The sequence below is a fragment of the Sapajus apella genome, unplaced genomic scaffold, assembly GCF_009761245.1.
Source record: "Sapajus apella isolate SASKATOON/1434 unplaced genomic scaffold, GSC_monkey_1.0 scaffold60, whole genome shotgun sequence".
NCBI lineage: Eukaryota > Metazoa > Chordata > Mammalia > Primates > Cebidae > Sapajus > Sapajus apella.
In genome coordinates, this window is record NW_022437000.1 from 12559035 (window position 1) to 12573120 (window position 14086).

The 14086-nt window shown below is 44.1% G+C and overlaps 1 protein-coding gene across 2 annotated transcripts in view; it reads right to left on the reverse strand.

Annotated features, from left to right (window-relative positions):
• The window catches only part of TUBGCP3 (tubulin gamma complex associated protein 3), a 93320-nt gene that overhangs the window by 59012 nt on the left and 20222 nt on the right, over positions 1-14086 (reverse strand). For both annotated transcript variants that reach the window (XM_032246248.1, XM_032246249.1), the window contains exons 3-8: positions 13116-13183; positions 8246-8323; positions 7143-7360; positions 5006-5178; positions 2653-2771; positions 1828-1953 (exon numbers count right to left, since the gene is read on the reverse strand). In XM_032246248.1, coding sequence (XP_032102139.1) covers positions 1828-1953; positions 2653-2771; positions 5006-5178; positions 7143-7360; positions 8246-8323; positions 13116-13183 — 782 coding nt within the window. The remainder of the gene's footprint in view (positions 1-1827; positions 1954-2652; positions 2772-5005; positions 5179-7142; positions 7361-8245; positions 8324-13115; positions 13184-14086) is intronic.

Sequence of the window (14086 nt, forward strand, 5' to 3'; positions counted from 1 at the left end):
AAAGAAGTGTTTCCTTAGTACAAAAAGCATGAACTTTGCAGAAGAGCAATGGGGAAACAAAATGTGGTATAATTTTCATGAAGTGTAGTCACTTTAGAAAACGATCCTTTAATATCATAACCCCTGTATTCAGGGCTAAAATGTGATTTTCTTTAATGCTCTTAACTCACAAAATGTAAAAATTGGCAGCTCAATGCCAATCCCAATTTTTGTTCTATTTGTACTGCTTTTTTTTCTGACCAACTTTTCCATGCTTCTCCACCAGCCACACTCCTACCCACCAGCCACACTCCCCCTACCAGCCACACTCCCCCCTCACCAGCCACGCTCCCACCCACCAGCCACACTCCCCCCTCACCAGCCACGCTCCCACCCACCAGCCACACTCCCCCCACCAGCCATACTCCCCCCTCACCAGCCACGCTCCCACCCACCAGCCACGCTCCCACTCACCAGCCACACTCCCACCCACCAGCCACGCTCCCACCCACCAGCCATGCTCCCACCCACCAGCCATGCTACCCACCACCAGCCACGTTCCCCCCCACCAGCCATGCTCCCCCAACCAGTCATGGTCCCTCCCACCAGCCATGCTCCCCCAACCAGTCATGGTCCCTCCCATCAGCCACACTCTCATCCACCAGCCACACTCCCCCCACCAGCCATGCTCCTACTCATCAGCCACACGGCCACACCACACACCTACTCACCAGTCATGTTCTTACCCACTGGCCATGCTGCTACCCACCAGCCACACTCCTCCCCACAAGCCACGCTCCTACCCGCCAGCCACACTCCTACTCACCAGCCACGTTCCTGCCCACCAGCCACATTCTCACCCACCAGCCACGCTCCTACCCACTAGCCACACTCCTACCTACCAGCCGCATTCCTACCCACCAGCCACACTTGCACCCACCAGCCATACTCCTACCCACCAGCCACACTGCCACACCACATGCCTACTCACCAGCCACATTCTTACCCACCAGCCATGTTCCTGCCCACCAGCCATACTGCAGCACTCCTACCTCCAGCCACACTCTTACCCACCAGCCACGCTCCCACCCACCAGCCACACTCCTACCCACCAGCCACACTGCCATGAGTCCTGTGCTATGCTAGGCTCATAGTACAGTTGTTTTGTGATTCAATAATTTTTGGAGATTTCATTGGCAATAATTACTGCCCAATAATCAACCTATGGACAAAACCACATGCTGCTTCACCACGAAGAAGGGCTGGACAGTGGGAAGGCCATCGCTCCTGTCAGCTGCTCCCCGTCAGGCTCCGGCAGGAGGAGCAGCCGCAGCTCCCTCCCAACCATGTGCTGTGACATCAGCAGTTCCCACCCACGGCTGCCAAGACAGCCATAGCTAGGATTCCCATCTCCAGCTTCAGCAGCGTTCCCAAATCCTGCCTCACCATGCTGCCTGCGAAACCACAGAGCTGGGAGTGTCCCCTGTTGGCAGGCCCCATCCCAGCAGGGCTCCTCCCCCACCTTCCAGAGGAGGCAGCAGCAGCTGGGTAGGGTCCCGTCCGAGCGTCTGGAATCAGGCAATGCCAGCTCCCCATGGCCAGCTCCGTCTCACCATTTTCTCTGTGCTTTACAGTCCCCAGCAGCTCCTGAGCCTACCTTCTGTATTCAGTGTCCTCATCAGCACCTACTGTGGGTTCTACTTTCTTGAGTGGACCCTGACAGTCGGCCTCAAAGGTGCTTTACTTGGAAAGAGCCCTAGGAGGAGCTGTTTCACAGTAAGATTTCAAATAGAGTACGCGTCTCCCAAAGTGCACGGCATCCCAGCGTCCTAGAAACCAGGAACGCACCTGCCCGACAAGTCCGAATGAGCGGTCCAGACTCCTCTGGTCTGTGTATCTTCTGATTTTGTTATGCAGCCAACCCAACTCAGAGAGCCTGACTGCTGTGTCTCTCAAAGACCTACTTAGATTTGCCTAAAAAGTAAATGTATCAAGAGTTAAACATTAAAAATCAGTACCAGAGTTTTAATTAGTATTTTTCACAAGCACTTATACTTTTCAAATTATAATCCTTAGGCTTCAAGACATAAAAGTTAAAACTAAGATCCCATCCCTAAAGGGAAGGAAATCACATCAGGTGCCAGCGTGACGGAAAGCACCCTGAAGGGCACAGTGAGCTCATTTCACAGCCCCTGCCATTGCCCTGCAGTGCGGCAGAGACTGTCTGTGACCTCAGTCTCGCTGTGCAAGGGCTAAGAGACAGAGTGTGACCCACACCACAAGAAATGGGCATGGTAAAGGTAGGTTATGGAAAAAGAAAACAAAAGCAGATGAAGACCCCTGACCTGGAATCCTGCATCAATGCCAAAGATGCCAAGGGACCTCTGTCCTTGGGTGCCTCAGGCATCACACAGCAGGATGCAGAAATCGGCTATGGGGTGGCCCCATCAGTAGAGTCGAGGAAAGGAGGCACGCATTAATCTCAAAGGGTCCCCATAATAAAACTGCATGAGCCACAATGGACAGAAACATAAACCAAGATTCCACAGTGCAATTTTATCTCACACCCGATTCTGCAAAACCCCAATGCCACCTTATCAATCAACAGCTCACTATCTGGACTTCATGACATTATTTTTTGAATATTTTAAATTAGATTTTATGTTACCATACCTTTCCTTCTACTTTGTAACAATTTTCAGTGTTGTTCATTTTGATGTTTTTGCCATCTATGCCCTGGAAGACGTACAAAATGTCCCTTACCAGAGCTGCTTCTGTAACTTCCATAGTACCTGCAAAATCATTTTTTAAAGAGAGTAATTACTAGACAATACGTTTTAAGACACAATAGATATTATGATACAATTAGCTTCAGATTAGATATTTGCCACCAGGATGCAATTTACTAACTCAACACATAAGCTCAAGATGAAAAAGAGAGTATGAGGTTAGAAAGAAACAAGGGCTTGCTGAAAGGCGATGGAGACTGTGCCATTTCTTATCTACAGATCTCTTAAAAAATGACGAGCCTCTGTGGGAACCTAATACATAATCAAGGTAGCAGTACAAATCAATCACAAAAGGATCAATTATTGAAAGATGGTGTTTGGAAAACTGGGTTTACTACAAAGTATACTAACCAGGGTTCCTCCCTAATACCACATAAAAGAAGTTAATAGTACAGAAAAGACACTTATGGTTTCAATAATTCCTTTGAACAAAAGCTAAGCCATAATTCAGGTATTAAGCCAAAATAAAAGACAGGAGGCAATGCCCAGAAATCCAAGACACCTGTGGGAGGCGAAACATACCTCCAGCATCTGGTCTGGGGATCAGGACTCTGAACTGCCCAGTGCCTGCCCCACGCCTAAGCCTGCCCTACCCAGATGCAGAGTGCATCTCCCAGGCATGGAACTTTCTATAAATATCCACTATGTCAGGTGGCTGAAAAGAACTGCTCAGATCTTACATATCAATATTGACTATTTTCCTCTGCTTATTCTATTCATTCCTAAGAGAAGGAAGTTGAAATACCCAACTCTAATTATAAGTTTGTTTTGCTTTCTGTCAGTTTTGCTGTGTGTTCTGAGGGTCTGTCAGTAGGTGACTTTGGGTTAGGATTATTTCTTCCTAAACAACTGACTCATATGAATACCCGCTCTACCATTGGTGCTATTCTTGATGTCTACTTAACACAGCCACCCATCTTTCTTTACTCTTTACAAAATTGCTATTTTTCCATCCATTTATTTTCAACTTTTTTTGTCCTTACATTTAAAATGTATTTCTTGTAAGCAAGGTGTAGCTGTCTGAATGATTTTTTTTTTAAATCACAAGTCAATCACAAAAGGATCAGTTATTGAAAGACGGTGCCTGGCACTTCAAAGAGAGTCACTGAGGAATTGCTCGATGTAATTTAATCACACTAAATTATATTTAATTACTAATATGTCTGAATTTAAAGTGGCCTTATTGCTGTATGTTTTAAACCTATTTATCCCACTGTTCTTTATTCCTTTACTTCATCTCCTGTTTCTTCCTCAAGTATATTTTTTAAGTTCATTTTATCTCTCAGTTTTGAAGCTATTGGTTAGGGATCAGGAGCCCCAGCAAACAAAAAAGCAGCAGGCAGAGAACAGCACCTGACTCAGTCTAGATGAGTCTCAGTCTAGAGGCTGGCATGCTGTGCCATGGACACACAGCTGTCAAACATGACATGAGTCGATGGCTGTGGACAGACAGACTGGACGCTAGAGCTATACACAGAGACAGGCAGCGTGGGGCAGAGGCTGGAGACTGCTGTGGGGGGCTGAGGCTGCGCCAGGATGATCCAGCTTTCAGACACTCCTCACCTTTGCATTATACAAGTAATATCCAGAGTTATTTCAGAATCAGCAGATCATGAACCAATAGGGAAGCCCAATCCTCTATATCCAGGATACAGGACACTCATGTTTGAAACGCTGCTAACTGCAATGTTCTCAATAAAGAAACTCAAACTTCCTTTTGTAATCTAGCAGGGCTTTAAAACCCTGAGGTATTCATTTCACCATCAAGCAATTTCTCAATAACTCTATTCGATGTGCCAGACACTGTGCTAAGCACTGGCACCATTAATGAAACAGACATAGCCCCACTGTGGACTTAAGACTTTGGTAGAAGAAGGTGATTTTTACCAGGGGCCCTAACCCAGCCTTAAAGACTTTCCCAGGGAGAAAGACAGGACGAAAACTGACAGAGGGAATGTGATGAGGAACAGCAAAGAAGAGAGATGTGGACGGAGGAGAACACGGGGACCACCAGCCAAGAAGCAGACTATGCTGGGAGGAAGAAGCCCAGGTGTCCTGGGGTGAAAGCCAAACTCCCCAAGGCGCTGCAGACCGCCAGGGACTCTGGACTTCATTGTAAGAACAAACGGAAACCACTGGAAGGTTTGAGGTGGGGATCCTGGGCCGTATTTTAAAATAAGGAAAGGCCGAATTCCAAATGTTCAGAGAAAAGCTGTATTAACACAGTCCTTACTCACCACCCGTATCCCCTTCTCTCCTGGACCTTGTCATGTTTCGAGACAGAGCATTTGGGACACCTTTTGAGGTAGTGGCTTGTGAAGAAGGCTGATTTGCAGTTAAAGTCCATGCAAGTCGTGACCCCAACTGCTGTCGAAGGCAATCTCCTACTCCTGGAGCTTGATGAGACTGTCTAAAAAAAGGAAGAAACATTTATTATCTTCACTGAAGAGACAAAAGTGTCCCTAGAAACTTCTCTCATATTACTATCATGAATTACACAAATTCATAAATCTGAGATAGCTGATACCATGACTTGACCCTAATCGAATATATTAATAACAATCAGTCAGTCCGAAGTCCCTTGAACTTGGGACGCTTGGCCTAGCATTCAGACCCAACACAGCGGTGGAAAAATCATCTTACTGCTGATACCTTATATATATACATATATTTCTTACCATTAATATCAAAATCTATTTGGCTTCTCTTTATAACACTTAACATACCTTACCCACCTATAGCTACTTTGAAATCCTCTACTTATTTTAACTTCAAAATCAGCAACTCTCATTCACCCCCACATACTGAGCAGAGGAAATGAGTCATCTGGAACACTGCCCCAGGGGCCTGTCCTCACCTGTCTTCAACCTTCGGGGTGCTCACTATGAAAAGCACTGTAATTTTCAACTAACTTCTAATATTTACACACATATAAAATCTAAGGTAAATGCATATTCAAGGTCAAGATGGCTTTTCAGCAATGTTGAGACTACGTCGAAGTTATTTTTTTTGAAAAATATACAAACCTCATAGCTGATTTCTATTCTATGAGCATAAGTTTTGACAGCTGCAACAAAATATCACTTCCTGGGACTGCAAAACACAGCAATGAGAATCTCAGCTGCACCACGGTTTCCAGGTGCCAGAGCTTGGAATTAGAACTGGTACAATACTTGGGGGCAGGGGCGTTCATCCATTATCCACTCATAAAGTAAGGAGAAGAGGAAAGAACTAAAGCAGTTCTTATTTTATTCCATTTTCACCAGGAGAAAAGTCAACAATTTCACTAAAATTATGTCTTTGGGCATAGTTCTAAATTTAAGAGGAAGATTCTAAAAGACTGTTTCATTTCAAAGTTCTCTATACAGATTTTTAATAGGATAACAATAATTACTTCAAATTCTAAGGTATAAATGAGAATGCCAGTTAATTTTTTTAGCTGGACCTTAAATTCTAGATGAAATGTGTCAAGTGTATTTTTAAATGCTTTACGTTTTCTTTATAGAACACTAGACCCCACTGATAATCCACATTCTGTTTTTAAGTCTCTTGAACATAATTTTATAACTCACAAAATGACTTATAATTCTATTACACTCATATGGAAAACAACATGCTGAATCCTTGGTCACTGTTTTTCTGGAAAAATATCTACTCTTTGATAATCCACCTTAATGTGATTTCCAGGAATCAACTATGGCAAAAAGCAAGGCCACCTGTTTATCTACATATAGGAAGAATGTATTTAAAAACAAGAAAAACAAAGTTCTAGGCATTAATGACAGTGGCACCCGCTTGATTCTCAACTGTAAATCCTGTATTTCCTGAAAACGTGCTTCGACCACGTACATAACGCCTTCGCTGTGCATTCCTGCATTTCATCATCTTAATTCATGTGCACTAAAAGGTCACAATCCTTGAAGATCTCAGCACTTGAGGAAAATTCAACCTTATTTTATTTTATTTAACAATTTACTAAAGAATCCAATGAGGAGAAAAACATACATCAGTGAAGAGGCCACTGGTCCCTAAGAGATCAACCTGAGAACACAGTCAGAGAACCTCCAGAGGAAGGGTTTGCACGCGGCACTTCCAGCACCTTCATGATGGGCAGGCACTTCAGTGACAGGTGAGAGCGGCCAGAACTTTACAGTCAGCTCCGTCAATTACCAAGTGGAAAGAACTCCTGTTGTATCACAGCTCTGAAGAGGAGTAATACTCTGAGACAGAGTGCATCAGACACAGTGCCCAGAACACTGCCTGGCACAAGAGGCCCCACTGATACTGTTGGTGAACACTGATGCCCGGTGAACAGCCTGCAGGCATCTCTGTTTCTACCATATAGAGAATCTGTACATGTCGGCGTGGCCTTACCCTGGGAGGAGAGACTGTGGCGCAGGCGTGGGGCCACTGAGGGCACACAGGCCGATGCTGCTGATGCCGCTGCTGCCCACACTGCCGGAGCTCTGGGCTGACTGGGTACTCCGATCCTGGTAGCTCAGGGGGAGGGTCTGCGGCCTGGCATAGTAGTAAGGGGTTGAGTGGGCATCTCTTGGTAAGGCCTGAGCAAATAACGTAGCATAGCTAGAAACCTGAAAAGAGAAACGCACTAAGAACAGAGACAGGAGATTACAGAACAGTCTTCCCGGACCTAGTAAGGTCCTTTACATTCAGATTTGCCTTCTTTTTCTGTAATTGGATTTGGATTCCATCTTAATAAATCAGATGTTATGCTTTTAAAATATGCCTGAATTGATAAAGTTTTAGAACATTTTCTGAACTCCAACAACCACTACACTGATAACTAAACATTCTGATTCAAACAAACTAAAACTTAAATAATTTTCTAAAGTTAGGCATTATGAAATAATGATTGCTTTCTCTATATTCGTATCTATGTGATTTACATTTATATTAACATATAATGATTGCTGAGACGAAGCCTTCAGCGACAAACAGAACTCTGACCCACAGCTTCAACCTCTTTGGCTCCCATGTCTCTGGCCGGTGAGTACTTTATTATACCAGACTCTGAGATGCAGAGCACCCAATTCGCTCTGACATACTGCAGGGGACAGACGCTGAGCCCGGGGATGAGAGGGTTTCACTGGCACATAAGTAAAGAATGCTCATAACTAAAAGCAAGAAAAACTCCTAAAGGGTCTTTTAGTTCACAAAGAGTTACCTATCAGCGCTGATATTAATAACTTCACAACATAAACATTTTGAAAACTGACAATTTATTCTGTAATCACCCATTGTCATGTCTGAATAACAAAATTCTGAAAAACATCTTCAGGAAGCTGCACACTGACTAAAAATGCCCTTAAAAAGAAAAAGGAAAAGAAATCTCTGGACCTTCCATGACCAGACAAGCCTGTTGCTTTCCTACACTATTTTCTTAGCTGCAGAAGCTGTTTCCTATCAAAGTCAGCCAGGGTGTCCCGACACAGAGCTGCGAAGGCAAAGCCACCTACCTTGCTTGGCTGCCTGCGTGGGTCCTCACTGAGGCTCAGCAAGAGGTAGAGTATTGACCATTTATTTTTCAGAACTCCCTGTTTAGAAAAAAGTTAATATTAAAAGAACAATTTTATACTACTCTCCAGTCTTACTTTCCTCTTCCCTGAACTATATTTCCAAACCAGAAACGCACTTTAAAATTCATAGCAACATCAAATCCAACTGCTCATAAGTATTTTCAACAGTGCCACCCAACCAAAGCTGGAAGCAAATGTCTATGCAACCAACACCCTTGGGTCTTTCATCCCCCTATTAACTAGCTCTACAGTCCCCAAAAGACAAGTTTTTCAAACTACCTTAATCCTGAATAGCCGTATTGTCTCCCCTGAAATAATCCTTTTAATGTCTCCAAAACCATAATTATGAAACAAAGCCATCATAAAAATATATGAATTATTTTTTCATTTATCAACATCCCATTTACGCCACAAGCACAAGTTGGTCTCATTATTGTGTGTACCTAAAGTCAAGATGTGGGCGGGAGCAATGGCTTACGCCTGTAATCCCAACACTTTGAGAGGCCAAAGCAGGTGGATCACTTGAGGTTAGGAGAGTTCAAGAGCAGCCTGGCCAACATGGTGAAACCCCATTGCTACTAAAAATACAAAATTAGCCAGGCATGGTACCACACACCTATAGTCCCAGCTACTCAGGAGGCTGAGACATGAGAATCGCTTGAACACAGGAAGCAGAGGTTGCAGTGAGCTCAGATCGCACCACTGCAAACCAGCCTGGGTGACAGAGTGAGACTCCGTCTCAGAAAAAAGAGATGTGGGTCTGAAGCACTTAGCTGTCAAGATAACTAACCCACAGGTTTCTATCCAAGGGTTACACACAGATTTCATTCACTTCCAAATGTGTGTCACACCAGTCTGATTCGCAAACGTAACAGCAGCCAAACCTCAGTCGTTCTACCTCGAACTTACATGGCATTACCCTCTATTCATACAGCCTTACCCTTTGCACGCACAGGCTACAATATACAAGTACCTTTACTGACAAAACAAACTACGGGATGATTACTTAAATTACATAAATTCTCCATTATATAAAACATTCTCTGAATGTTTAAGAGTAAGCTCATCCCAGGTATTTACATTACTGTCTAACTTAAAAAACTGATGGACATAGACGTTTTCAGAAACTCAACTAATTTCCCAGCCTGGGCCACAAGGATGAGAAAGAGACCCAGCCCTGATGGAGTGTATCTCATCACAGGCAACGGACAAGTGAGCAGATGCAATGTGACAAATGGCACTTCACAGCTCACGAAAGGGCTCTCAGGGGAGACTCGCATCTCCTAGAAAGCTGGGCCGTACAGGAGGGACAGGAACAGTGAACACGGCAACCTGGCAAAGGCCAGGAGTCAGGAGGGAAACTGACAACGCAATGAGGCCTCGACGCTGCACCAAGAAACTTGGATGTGGCGCTGAAGACAACAGGAGGAAGCCCCTGAAGGACGTCCTGGGGAGAGGCACCATCACTGCACAAGCGGTGATGGACTGGCTGGAGGGCACAGCCTGAGAGGAAGAGCACTGTCATCTGGAGGGAGATGCGAGCAGTTGATTGCAGTGCAGTGAGCTGAGTGTGTGCTCAGTCACGTGTCCCTGGTGAGTCCCTGCAAGCCGGCATCAAGGGCCCGAGAGGCCCAGGCACTCAGGCCCAGGACCAACGGGCCAAGCTACTGCCTATCTTTAGCTCTTTCCACACATTAAACCCTATCATCATCACAACCATGCTGTGACAGGGCTTATTCTCTTCATGCCACAAATGGGAGAACGAAGGACAGCAAACCTCAATAACTCACCCAAATCACTGAACTACATGCAGGGTTCACAGCCAGGTCTGCCTGACTCCAGAAGGGACGAAGGAGAGATATACCTGGGGATGATGCTCAGGTTCTCATGTGGGGCAACATGAATGGTGCTGTCATTCACCAAAAGAGAGCACACAGAAGAAAGAGCAGGCTGTGTGTGGGTGGATGCGAATGGATGCCCAGAGGGGTAGAACAAGGGGCCACACTCCATTCAGCTCAGAGGATGCCAAGCTGTGAGTCCCTGTGGGAGTTTCCAGGGAAGTCTCCGAGTAAAAATGACCAGCAGGGAAAGATGGCAGGAAATGTTCTATAAGAAAGTGCTGCGTTAAAATCTCAGATTTTATTTCAGCAAAGATATATTTGAGGGTGAAAGGTAGAGAAATTTCAAAAATGAACAAAATTATGCACCAAAAACTTGGCAAGTAACATATTTAAAGGAGGAGGCAGCATCATTTTTTACTATTTTTTTTCCCATTTGTGTCTTGAGAAAATACATTTTTTACAATTAAAAAAAAAATAAAAAAACACCCAGGATCTCTTCAGTCTGCTGAACAGCATTTGAAGTGAAGGTGTGGATGGAAACAGGGAAACCACAGGAGACAGTGAGGCAGTCTGGGAACACCACCAGCTACACTGTCAGCCAGGAGCCACTAGGGAACACCACCAGCCAGGAGCCACTAAAGACCCCAAGGCCAGAGGAATGGGCCAGGAGGGCCCAACACAGAGCAGGGTCTGCCCTCAGAAGCTGTGGGCACAGCCATGCCACTGACAGCTGCCCAGCAGCAGGGGAGATGATGGCTTGGCATCATCCCTCTCCCAACTCTGAACTCACTCTGGAGCTGAAGCCAGTTCCAGCTGAAGCCAACCGGGAGACACACAGGAAGAGAGGCTGAGAGTACAATCCAGCAGGCCTGCAGAGCACAGAGAGGGGCAGAAGCCGGCAGAGGAGAGATCTGGCAGAGGAAACCACACCGTGCCTGCCACTCTGGCAGTCTAGATGCTTTTAACCATGCTAAACTACTTCAGACCTGCCACATTACACTCTGAACTATAGGACCACAAGTTCAGGTATAAAACTTTTAAAACTGTGCACAGACTGAATTGTAAGTGAGGAAAGTCTTATCAGGATGTGGTGTAAGATCTAGAGGAACACGAAATCAACATGCTTGCACAGCACCTGTCTAGTGCCCAGCACAAGAGCTGCCCCCAGCTCTCCCGGCACTGCCACGCCAGAACACCCCTCATCAACAGGGCTCCACCTACCTACCACCCTGCCCCAGCCTGGGCAGTCCAGCTGCACAACGTTCTCCTTCTGCTTCCCTCATAAGCCACCCTCCCACCTCCGCCTTTCTGCTCAGCTCAGGAACGCCACGGCGCCCTCAGACCCGGCTCGGGAACGCCACGGCACTCTACTCACATCTCCAGATCAACCCGGACCCTCCTTCCACTCCCCAACTCCTTCCTCTAGGTCTAAAACAACAAGAGCAAAAGGTCAACTGCACCTTTGACCTTTCTTCCATGTGGCCTGCACAGCACAACCACAAATGGGGACCTAAGACAAGATTAAAAAAAAAAACAGGATCAACAAGCTTCACACTTGTGAGGAGCCAGTTTTAGCAAAGGGATGGAATGGCTGCCATCTGAAGACACGATTCTGCTCCATTTCACCACTGCTCTTACACTATTATTTCCTAGTACTTTTCATCACGTTTCAGTCATACAGTGAAAAAGCCAAGAGTCAGCTGTGGGGACAAGCCCTAGGAAGCAGGCTGCTATTCAAAACATTGACATTGAGGAATAAACATTCAGAGCGCCAAACGAAATTTTAGAAAGCAACCATTTTAAGTCACAAAGTGTCTAAATATGTTTTCATCCAATGGCTAATACTAACAAATACAACAGCTTTTATTGGATGAAATCTCCCTTCGGGGATTTTGGTAAGGCTAAGGATCTTGAGAAATATGGTATCCAATAAGCAAATCTTTTTAACATTCAATGTGTAGAAAATTGTCTTAAAAATGGAGAAAGATTTAAGAAAAGCAAATGATAGAGGAGTTCAAACTAATTTGCCTGGAGTGGACAAAAAAGGTTCCTATTTCTTATTCTATAAATACTACAAAGATAATATTGCAAATATTACGGGAAAAGCATGCTAAAAACAGTGAATCCAAGTCAGACAATTAAGGAATCAAAATGCGCAGCGAGTGAACTAAGCTTGTTCCAAGAGCACAATATAACAACAGAGGAAGACTCACAGTGAGAGTTGAATCACCAGCAGCACCAGGCCTAACTCAGTCATTTCCACTGTGAGACCCTGACAGTATTTGCTGCACAAAGCACTAAACCGCTGGATTCTGGAATCTAAAACTAGATTCACTTTCTTCTCCATGAAAGGCGAGAAAGCTGGATGAACTAAGATCCTTTGTGGTCAGAAATCACAAAAATCTCACCCTAAAATTCAACTAATGTGTTGGTATACAAGCTGCCAAAATCTTTTATCAAAATACAAGGCGGGGCTTGGTGGCATGCACCTGCAGTCCCAGCTACTTAGGATCGCTTGAGCCCAGGAGTTCGAGACCAGAAACCGCATCTCAAAAAAAAAAAAAAAAAATGTTGGAAAAATCATTTATTTTCAAGTATCAATATCCAATCACATTCAAAATCAATTTTTTCAGTTATTCGCTATGGCAGTACAAATTATGACCCAATGAATCAAGTAAGTGTGCTTCCTCCCGGCAGTGTAATTAGCAACTACAATACAAACTCACAAATTCTGTTGACTTTCCCAGTGTAGCTTCATTCATCTTCATAAGCAATTTAGCATTAAATCCAGCTAAAACTTCTAATACTAAAATTCACACACACACACACACACACACACTCTACAATTAAAAGCAATTACCAATTACAGAAAAGTTTAACAGATACCACAAAAGGCATTCAAAGGTTCCTATATCACCTGTCATATCCTCAGCAATCAGCGCAATGACTTTCAGAATTCCTCACGGTACCTGTGAATGAAGTTTTCTGTGGAGTTCCGAAAATAATGCAGCATCTGCTTCTCTTCGTTGTCGAATAACTGAAAAGTCATGAAGAAAATAAGCATGGTAATTACAAACACCAAAATTCATTTTTATGACACTATTTCACCTACAATAATAGATAACTTGCAAGTGATGAATTCAGAGTTGAAAGCCATTGTTAAATTAGATGATGAGCAACTTGTGACCTCTATGAATCTGAGCAGTTTAACCTCCCTGACATTTGTAAAGTATGAAAAATATTAGGCTGGGATCGAAGAGTTTATGTGAAAATTACGTAAAATAATAGAAATCATGGGATTACTTACAGTCCATCTACAAATGTTAATAAACAGTAAGGCAAACAATCAATGCAATTAGTTAACAGTGGCCACCTGGAGGTAGGGATGGAGCGTGAAAACATCTGGAATCCTGAATCCAACGGCAGTAAGCAAGTACAATATTCATGTCCATTTATTTCACTTGGAAACTAAACATCCTAAACATTTTTGTTAAGATACACAGCAATGTTTCATCTTGTTTTAGTATTAAATGTCATAATCAATTACAGTTTCAAAATAAAATTCAAAATAGCTTATTAATTTTCATCCAATTCATTTTATAACAAATGTCTTTGGCTGTCCCAGCTACACTTACAAATTATCTGAAAGCAGCTGCAGTGGTTCCATTCCATGAAGGAGGAGAAGCTGCAGTCTTATTGGGTTCCCTGGGGGAAGAGAACCCAATGTGCTCACATTTACAACACTGCAAACACCACCTGTGCATAGGGGCCTCTCAAAGAAGCTGTAACACCCACTAGAAAAGGTGCCACTTTCAAAGGCTAACTTATAACTTCAATACTCTCTATTCAACCTTCGTATTGATCCCATTTTAGTACTGTGACTTTATAAAAAGCTCATCAGCCAATCACATTTAGCCTTAAATGCTCTAATTCATTTGTG